Here is an 11130-nt window from a genome sequence, read left to right on the forward strand (position 1 = left end):
CCGAAGCAAATATATTAGTATTGCAAATATTTTGTATCTAATCTATTCTTGAACCCTGTAATTAATATATATAAGAAACAGTTGCCTTACAGCTTTTGTTTTAATTATATTTTCAGCGACCAAACATCGTGAGGTCACAAATTGGCGCCCAACTTTGTGATAAGAAAAGGATTGGATCGAAGTATACAACATAAATCTGGCACCCAGCAGAGTTTTGAGGAAACGGACTGTCACGACGGATATGGCCATCAACCTTACTGAGGACATGCTCCAAAGGCTAATTGTAGCCTTAGGCCAGAAAGAACCAGAAAAAAGCTCAGGTAGTTTCGCAAACTGCAAGGCAAGCTTCGATAGAACGCGGGACGCAGAGAAAGTTGCTGAATTCACTACAGTGATAGCACTCTACAAAGAAATGGAGAATATTAGTGAAGAAAAAGCGCTCATGGGACTCCCGCTACTACTAAAAGACGTCGCAGCCACCTGCTGGCAAGGCATAAAAAGCAAGGTAAGCACGTTTACAGAAGCAATAGCGCTAATAAAATCCTCATTCGCACTTCAGAAGCCAGCCTACGCGAACTATTTAGAGATATTCAACACACGACAGGACCGTAGCACGCCGACAGATTTATGCATATGTAAGAAGAGAGCTCTATTTGCCGAGATTCCTCCGCCTGAAATCCCAATAAGCGGCCAATTGGACATGATATACGGGCTGCTACGATTGAATATTCGTGAGCGTATTCCGCGTACAATGGTTTCATCGTTCGAAGAACTTCTAGCGAGAGCACGAGAAATCGAAGCCAACCTAAACGAGAATAAGAAATGTGTCATACCCAAAGAGGAAACGAGAAAGTTTGCACGTTCTGCAAACGGACCGGACACATTGAAGAAGAGTGCCGGACTAAAACCAGGACACAGGCAAAAACTGCTTCTATACAAGTAGATGCAAAATACTCATGCTATGGTTGCGGTAAGCCAGGCGTGATCCGCAGTAAATGCCCGAATTGCACAACGAGTCTTAGCGACGGAGCGGAAATACAAGCGGCCAGTTTCTTCTGTGTGAAGTGCAAGAATCAAATCAGAGTGGGCTGTACATTTTGTAAACGAAGGAGCCATACGACGCAGGAATGTCGACGCCTCAAAGTCCGTCAAAACAGAAGAAACGCAAACCCACCGGTTTCGTGGACACTGGCGCCGACCAAAGCCTCGCAGGTTATCATTTGTATGAAGTTTTAAGAAAAAACTGACATAAGTTTCAACCGCGAAACATAGAGATGGCCATGGCAGACGGAGAAGCAAGACCAAGAGACGTGGTAGTAACGACCACCATAGTGCACGGAATTTGTTGCGATACCGACGGCAAGATCAAACTGCACCTTACTAGGCATGGATTATCTTAGAAAAGCGGGTTTAGTACTCAATCTAAAGGATATGACGTGGCTTTCGTCATTTGATACTCGAAGCGTACGGACGTGCCTATCGCTAGCGTTGTTCACTCTTGTGACCTTTAGACTGACATATACATAACCTTACCGCGTTTTGTGTTGACTTTCTGTTTGCTATTTGTGTTCACTTGAGTGAATTGTTATCTATATTTTGTCTATTTGGTTTATTTTCTTTTTTCTCATTTTTTTAGATAGTGGTTTGTACAATGGTTTTTACTAGAAACCAAGTTTTTAATTCTAGTACCATTAATTAACGATCTGAGAGAACAACTGTCATCTTCTTAGGCCAGCGTAGATAGTTTTGAGCTCAGAATAACCGAAGCCAGTGGTGTGCTTGACATAATAAGCTCTTACGAAATCCCTGCTCGATTTTCTCACGATTTTGCTACCACGTGTAGTGGTATATCTCAATCCACCTACAAAGGCGGAATTTGGATACACAGGTAATTAGGGATGAATTTACTAAGCTCATGTCCAAGTTGAAGCTCCTCAAGCATCGCATTAGTAGTTCATTTAGCAATGATTGTCAAAAAAGTAAAGTACTCTTTCTATCCGATAGCCACGGAAGAGGGTGGGCTGAACACTTGAAGACTTTCCTTGGACCTTAGTTTAGTATTTTTAGCATAGTCAAGCCTGGTGCCCCCATCTCTGAGGTGGTGTGCGACATTAGACATCTTGTGTTCGATTGTGGCATGAACGACTATGCTGTTATATTGGCTGGGACGAATGATTCCGATTCCTATTATGCTATTCAAGGTGCTTTGGAATCAATCCGTCATTCTTGTCGGAATACAAACCTGTGTGTTGTGACAATTCACTACCGATATGATGATCCGGGTCATAATGCTGCAATCTTTGATGCTAATCGTCTGATTTGCCATAATTTAGGTTATGGCAAGTTTGATAATGTACGGGTGTTTGATGTCAATCGCCGCATTGGAGTGAGGGATTACACCAGACATGGCTTGCACTTGCTTCCTAGAAAGCCTTGATAGTAAAGCTATCAAGGTTGTTGGCCAAAGCAATAATGCTAAGGGGCCCTAATCGGTCTTGTTGTGGCTCGCAACCTTCAGAGACAATCAATTCCTCAGAGCAAAACAATTCCTTTCGGACTTAACAATAACTTATATCAATTTCTCCCCATGAATAGCAATTCTAATATAAACATTTTAATAAAATTGAAAAATAAAATTGAAATATTCACTAATAATAATTTTGATGTCTTGTGTTTTGCTAAACATTGGCTCAAAGAACTGAACTTCAGTTGGTCAAACTAAAAGGTTATCGTTTGCAGCCCTACTTCTGCCGACAAATTTTTTTTATGGCGGTGTTCGTATTTTTACCTCAGATCGATATGCCTATAAGCAATTTGGGCAACAATTAGTTGCGTTGAAAAAATCTTTGAGTACTGTGCTATCCAAGTGTCTCTTGAGTGTGGTCATATTTGTTTAATTTGTGTTTACCGATCACCAGACTAAAATGGTTCCACATTTAATACTCTCCTTTATGATCTTCTAAATGAGCTGTCTAATAAATACGATAAAATAATTTTATGCGGCGATTTTAATATCCATTTTAATAAAAAATACAAATTGTTAGGTGATTTTAAGATCTTAATTCAATCATTTAATCTGAGTCAGACTATTCATACTCGAACTCATGTAACTCCACAATTAGCCTCGTGTATCGACATTTTATTTTTACTAATGTACAATTCATTGAATCCCCTATCACAAACACCACTCTATCTGACATTACGGTATATCCCTTGCTATTGCATCTAAGACGAAACTGTTGTGCCCGCTGCACAACACTATATTCCTATATCGAATACTCTATTAGTACACACACCAGTAGCTAGGACAGGCGAAGGGTATCGGAGATACCCGAAGATATCCGAAAGCGATAACCCTATGATGCACATGCAAGATTCAGTCTCTTCTTGGCAACTAGCGGCGATACTAAACTACCAAATTCAATTAAATACAAACTACATCTAATATTCATTAAAAGTTGTTCTGTTAGTGTTAATAAATTATTTTATAAGTCAAAAGGACTTTCTTGAGTTTGAATTTATAATTATATATCCTCGAAATAATCTCCGCTGAAGGCAACAACAAGCAACAACAACAACAACAACATCATTGTTAAAGCAGTGAAATATACGCAGCACAACATTGGTGGCGAGCGGTAAAATCCAACATAAAAACAGGCCTGGAGGATCGAGGAAAACACAGGAAAGTAAGCTGGAAAACAAAGCCAAAAGCAAGTAAGCCTCCTAGATTAATCTATATTCGACGCACGCGCGAACCTGGCCGCCATCTTGCAAACTTGAAACCAAGCAACGCGGTCGGACGGCGTCTCTATACAGGCAAATTCCACTACAAAAAGGACAGAGTAACAATAATTTATAGTTTTCTTCCAAACTTTTAGACACCAATTCTAGATTTAAGTATCGCTTTTTTTTTACAAACCTTTAGATAGATTATTTTTCCACAAACCTCTAGATTATCAAATTTATACTATCCTTTAGAATACTTATATTTACTATTTTAGATACATAATTTTACATACTGTATTTTTAAGATTACTTATATTATTTTATTACTATCCTTTAGATTAATACATTTGAGAATTTTATATGCTATCTTTTTAAACTACAAATTTATATACTATTCTTCAGATTTTACAAATTCTTTTCAATATTCATTATCTCTATATATTATATTCATCTATTTTTTTCATGTTACTAACTCCATTTTGTTTAATATAGAGTAAATGTCCAAATCTCGTGATGCAGAAAACTTCTTGCTGCCGCAACAGAGTGTAATAAGCAGATCAACTGATTCAATATTTGAGGCATACCTATCTTTCGAGTCGACAAACAAAAATCTAGGACCAAATTTAGTAAGTTCAGTTTTTAATAATACTGTAGTCGTCTCACCTAAATCTACATCCCTTTCCAAAATTTCATCTGCTCCTTCTCTCTGTTTTCCATTTCCTAATACTAACCTTAAAATGGTAGAATCTTATGCATTAACATTGTACCGAGCAATGGACATAATTAAAGTTTTTGATGGCTCCGATAACCAAAAGTTATCTCCATTTCTTAATTTTTTATCTTATGTTCCTCACTACAGATTGAATTTAATAAAATTTATCAGCATTCAAATGAGGACGTACAGTCCTACTCTATGCGTCTGCAGGTTATTTTAAGGCAGCTGATGGATGCCACAATTAAGAAAAAGAATAACCCTGCAGCTAATTCATATTATACTGACCTCCTCCAAGATCAAGCACTTTATGTTTTTCAAGAGGGTTTACACCCTAAACTTAAAATTGTAGTTAATTGTAAATCTCCTCAAAGTTTAAACTCTGCCATTTCCATAGCTATCGAGGAGGAGATTTCTTTAAAAATGTCCAAATCAAGTTTCTCCCGTTTTGAGAAACCTTTCAATCCTATCCTACTAACCTTTCGTATAATTCAACTAATCACAAACCTTTCAATCCTTTAAATACCTCTCATAATTCCTTCGATCACAAACTGTCTGAGCTTAATTGTAACTATTGTAAAGGCATTGGCCACTTAATTAAAGATTGTCGAAGGAGACTTTATAATGAACAGAATCGTTCCAAAATTAATAATATAGAAATTTTAGATAACAAACCTTCTACTTCTACTTCTTCTACTTCTACTTCTTCTACTTCTGAAGAAATTGTTAAAGCTAAAGACTTTAAAAATATTCAAATTTCCTGTCTCAATACTACACAAAGCCTTCCCTATATCAATTTAAATTTCCTCGACACTATAAAACCTAAAATTAATCTAAGACCAAGCACATTATGTTTTTAAGAGGGTTTACAGTGTAAACTTTACACCCTGATCTTAAAATTATAGTTAATTGTAAATCTCCTCAAAACCTACATTCAGCCATTTCCATAGCTATCGAGGAGGAGATTTCAATAAAAATGTCTAAATCAAGTTTCTCCCGTTTTGAGAAACCTTTCAAACCTACTAACCTTTCGTACAATTCATCTAATCACAAACCCTTCAATCCTTTAAATACCTCTCATAATTCCTTTAATCACAAATCTACCAAATCTGAGCCCCCTGTTCATTGTAATTACTGTAAAGGCATTGGCCATGAGATAAGAGACTGTCGTAGAAGGATGTACAATGAACAGCAGCGTTCCAAAATTAATAATATAGAAATTTTAGACAACCAACCTACTACTTCTACTTCTTCTACTCCTGAAGAAATTGTTAAAGCTAAACAATTTAAAAATATTCAAATTTCCTGCCTCAATACTACACAAAGCCTTCCCTATATCAATTTAAATTTCCTCGACACTATAAAACCTAAAATTAATCTTCTCGTAGACACTGGTGCTGAAGTCAGTGTCATTAAACTTTCTAATTTGGATGATGATACTAATGTTAATACCAATAAAAATGACAAAATCAAAATTACTTGTGCCTCAGGGCGTACTGTCGAGACTATAGGGACAGCAAATTTCAAAATTTTATTGAGGAATAAAGTAATCACGCATAAATTTTATATTGTTTCAGATAAATTTTATATAAGGGGTGATGGGATACTGGGGATAGATTTTTTAAATTCTTATGGGGGAAATATTGATTTTAAAAATTCAAACTTAAATTTTAACAATTCTATAACTATTCCTTTACATTTTCCATCCCGTGCCACCCCGAATCCAAAACCCAAACCTAATATTAATTCACGTTTATTACAAAATTCTATTCCTACCAAACCTCCAATTTCTAATTATAATAAATCTAATAAAATTTTAAATAGTCAATGTCATAATTTCCAAATCTCTACCTATTTTAAAAAACGTTTAGAAAGATTTTATAACAACCCCTCTAATCCCAATCTTCAACTTTCTAAACACATTTCCAATCCTTATGACGACTATTTTAGTAAATATAAATTTTTAATTCAACCTTTTGAGAATAACTCACAATTATCAGACTCGGCTGTAAATCATACTCTGTTGCGAAGCAAGAGGTGAGTAAATGTTCACACTTATAAATTTTTATAGATATTTTCTAATTATATTTTGTCATAAATTCTATTTTTCTTTACTATTTCAATTATTTCTAATATTATCTTATTCATTTTGTGTTAAATGTTTGTCTATTTCCAGACTAATATTGTTATTTTTCTATACATTTTGTTATAAATTATATATTTTAATATTTTCTTAATTCTTTGTGCTTTGTACTTACAAAATTTAACTATTCCCAATGTTTTTCATATTCATTTTATTGTATATTTCATATTTTCTATATTTTTCTCATTTTTTGTATACTTAATATTCTTGATGTTTTCCTTATTGATTATATTTTAACATTTTTCATTCTTTATATATATATACTGTGTTTGATGTTTTCTGTATTCTAAATTTATAATATTTTCGTTATTCCTAGTTGTATCTTAACTATGTGTGTATGTAATATCTTCTCTATGTATGAATCATGTTCTATATTTTATAACTGTTTTATAATATTCTGTGTAAGGGCATCTAAAGCTCCTCTTTTTTTTCTTAAATTTCTATGTTCTCTATATTTTGTTTAAGATTATAGTTTTAGTATGTTTTTGAAATTGGTGTCTAAAATTAGGAACAAACTATAATCTTTTTCTAAGAGGGGAGGAATGTTGTGCCCGCTGCACAACACTATATTCCTATATCGAATACTCTATTAGTATACACACCACTAGCTAGGATAGGCGAAGGGTATCGGAGATACCCGAAGATATCCGAAGGCGACAACCCTATGATGCACATGCAAGATTCAGTCTCTTCTTGGCAACTAGCGGCGATACTAAACTACCAAATTCAATTAAATACAAACTACATTTAATATTCATCAAAAGTTCCATCAAAAGGACTTTCTTGAGTTTGAATTTATAATTATATATCCTCGAAATAATCTCCGCTGAAGGCAACAACAAGCTGTAGTATATCATTGTTAAAGCAGTGAAATATACGCAGCACAACAAAACCATTCAACGATAAAATAAGTTACTCGAGAATTTTCGACTCAGCCAGTAAGCTATGTTTCAAAGCCTTACTGGAAAAAGATAGCCTCGTATTTCAGGATAGTAATGACGCTAATGCTTAATTTAATAACTTCATATCATTCTTTTTATACAACTTTAATTTGGCTTTCCCTTCTTCAAGAAGATTTCAGGCCCCTAAACGGAATTTGCCCTGGTTCACTAAGGGCTTATGTATATCATTCAATAGATTAAAATTTCTAGAGCGTCTATCCAAACGGAATGGTACTTTATGGTTTCAAATTTACTTTTTGAAATATAGGCAAATGTTTAATGACTTAATTGATCTAGCGAAAATTAAATTCAACGAAGATTTAATACGGCACTCGTCTTGCAAGCAAAAAACTATGTGGTCTCTCATTAATTCTGAACTGAATCTAGAACATAAATCTGCGATAGAAATTAAATCTTTGAAGATTGAATCTTTGAACGAAATGAATAACTTCTTTGTTAATGAGGCTGCAAATTTGACTTCCTCCATCACCTGGAACATCACTTGCTGCTCCCCTGTTTCGTATATTGTTAGAAATATTCATAGCTTTGTTTTGCTTCCTGTCACAATTGAGGAACATATAAGTACTTTTAAATCTCTTAAATCTTCCTATTCCGCGGTACCGGATGAAATTCCTGCATGCATCATTAAGAATTCTATCCTCTCTTTATTGATAACTTATTAATATGTATTAATAAATGCTTTGATCATCTTAAGCACTCCAAAATCCGCCCTCTTCATAAAAAAGGCGATAAAAATATTGCGAGCAATTACAGACCTATTTCACTTCTTAATTCTTTTGTAAGGTAGTTGAAAAAAGTTTGGACGTTAGAATCTCTGGCTTCTTAAATAAATACAATATTTTGTTTCACAACCAACATGGTTTTCGGAAAAAACACTCTACATCGTACTCGGTTTTTAGTGTCATCCAAAATGTTATTAACTTATTTGAAGATGGAAGTCATTGCGTAGCCGTCTTCTGCGATCTCTCCAAAGCCTTCGACAGTATATCTCACAACATTCTCATTGATAAGTTAGAAATGTATGGTTTTCGTTCTAGCTCGCTTAAATTACTAATATCTTGTTTAACAAACAGAACAAAAAGCTTATATTTGGACAATAGCACCGGTGGGAAAGTTATATCCAGGAAATTAAACGTGAAAATGGGTGTCCCACAAGAATCAATTCTTGGACCGCTCCTATTTCTTCTTTACATTAACTGGTCTGAACACGTTTCCAATCAATTATGCTTCAAATTAACGCGTACATGCTTTATCCTGCGAAGCCTTAAATCAAAAATTAGAATATCCAGTTTACTTTCTATTTATTACGCAAACTTCTATTCACACATTGCTTACGATATCCAATTTTGGGGTTTCTCTAATGAACTAATTGAAGTTTTTAAACTTCAAAAGAGAGCAATTCGAATAATTTTTTCACTATCCTCCAACACATCATGCCGTAATATCTTCACCAAACAAAAAATTTTAACAGTACCGAGTATATTTGTTCTAGTCACACTTAATTTCATAAAAAATAATCCAGGCTCTTATTTGTCTTCGATGTCAAATACCAAGCACAATACGAGACATAAAATAATTAAAGGTAGGACATATAAACTACACAGATTCTTTAATACTATCTATGGTATGGGTATACAATTTATGAATAAATTATGCCGTTACGTGTTCGTACCCTTGATAATAAGAACTTTCATAAAGTACTAAGTAATGCATTAAAGGATTTAACTTTTTATAGCACTCTGGAGTTTTTAAATTTCGATTTTTCAAATTACTTTCCCGAAAATCTCAACTAATCATTAACGCGACTTTTCCCCCTCGAAGAAATTTCTCATTTACAGGCAGCAGCAAGATCGATGGATCGACGATGGCAAAAATCCCTACGAATCTACGGGCCCAAACTGACTGATGTCACCTACCAGCCATGTCTATGCCTACTATGCTCGTCACAACATAATTCGTTCGTTAAACTAAATACTTCTAAATTACTATTATTATTGTTATTTCTTTCTTTGTTTTTTTTTTCTTTTTTTTTATGACTGTTATTGTTATATTGTTAAAATACTTAATAATTAGTTAATCAAAAACTTATAATTTAAAAAACACTAAAAAAACTGAAAAACAAAATATTGATTTTTTTTTCTAATTATTATTTTCATATGACTGTTATTGTTAAAATACTTAATAATTAGTTAACTAAAAACTTATAATTAAAAACACTTAAAAATTGTGAAACATTTTTTTATTTGATTGTTATTTTTAAAATACTTAATAATTAGTTAACCAAAAACTTATATTTTAAAAACACTTAAATTGTGAAACAAAATATTTCCTTCATCAAAATACCTTAAAATTTGTAAAAGAAAAAAAAAAGATTTTGTAAAAATATTGAACAATAATAATAAAAATGATAATAATAATATTAATAATAATAATAATAATTACAATAATATAAGACACTTAAATTTGTTAAAATATCATAAAATAACCTAAAATTTGTTAAATAAAATAATTATATTGTAAAAGTATTGTAAAGCTTATTAAAATACTTATTAAATTTTTAAAAATACTTGCAACAAACAAACTATTATTTAACTTATATTTAAAAATAATTATAATTAACTAAACATAAATAAGTTTATAGCAAATAAATTACATAATAAATAAATACGTAACAAAATAGCTAATTATTTATTAAATTACAATAAACCTATAAAATATTGACTTAAGCCTTATTATAATATTATTATATCGACGGCTTGTAAAATTGATAAATAAATAAATAATAAACGGCAACGAGCATAGTGTGGGCGCCGCAATGAACACGAACGAACACAAACAAACATGGCGAGCAATGTTCCACAACTTGTCGGTACATCAAAGAAAATTGTTCGTTCATGTTTGAACTCGTATGTGCAGTGTAGACTCTACCACGAATGTAAACAAACATTTTTCTTTTTTGATGTTAAAATGACATTTAATAATTCGACGATTCAAAGTGGGTTAATTTAAAATAATATGTAATTACAGAAAATTTAAGACAAGAAATGCTACCTGCTTCATTGCAACTGATTTATGAACAAAGCTCTTTGTTGATGCTTTGTCATAGTCTGAAAATTCCAAAAACGCCTATGTGGGTTGAGTTTCATCATTATTTAAATGAAGAGTCTCATAGTCATAAAGGAAAAAAATCATATTTAACACCAATTAATGAGTCACCGACAAATGCATCCGTTGTAGTCGAAACGATGAAACAAAGCCAAAATATTGCTGCAGAAATTGAACAACCTTGCATAAATGTTACGTATAACTTAGCCATAGCAAAAATATCCATGCAAGTTCAATCTACAGAGAAACCAGCTTTTGATAATTTATTCATACATTTAGGTCCATTCCATATAATGTTAGCATTGTTCAGAGTCATTGGAAAATATATTGATGAATGTGGAATAATGAACATTGCAGTCGAAAGCGAGGTAATTGCAAATGGATCAATAGATGGGTTTTTAACAGGAAAACACTTTTACTTAACCGATGTAAACGACTGCATCCATTAATGGCTCTTGGATTAGAAATTTTATGCTTCCAAT

The 11130-nt window shown here is 33.1% G+C and overlaps 1 protein-coding gene across 1 annotated transcript; it reads left to right on the forward strand.

Annotated features, from left to right (window-relative positions):
* The first annotated feature begins 241 nt into the window (after positions 1-241).
* LOC113368063 (activity-regulated cytoskeleton associated protein 2-like) lies at positions 242-943 on the forward strand. Its single transcript, XM_026609631.1, has one exon. The coding sequence runs from the start codon at positions 242-244 to the stop codon at positions 941-943; it is 702 nt and encodes a 233-aa protein (XP_026465416.1).
* Positions 944-11130: the final 10187 nt, after the last annotated feature.

Source organism: Ctenocephalides felis, unplaced genomic scaffold, assembly GCF_003426905.1.
Source record: "Ctenocephalides felis isolate EL2017-DRISC unplaced genomic scaffold, ASM342690v1 CF-g0.4_SCAFFOLD_00758, whole genome shotgun sequence".
Classification (NCBI taxonomy): Eukaryota; Metazoa; Arthropoda; class Insecta; order Siphonaptera; family Pulicidae; genus Ctenocephalides; species Ctenocephalides felis.

What these genes read in the sequence shown, in the direction of transcription:
- LOC113368063 (XM_026609631.1), top strand. Translation starts at nt 242, where the DNA reads ATGGCCATCAACCTTACTGAGGACATGCTCCAAAGGCTAATTGTAGCC.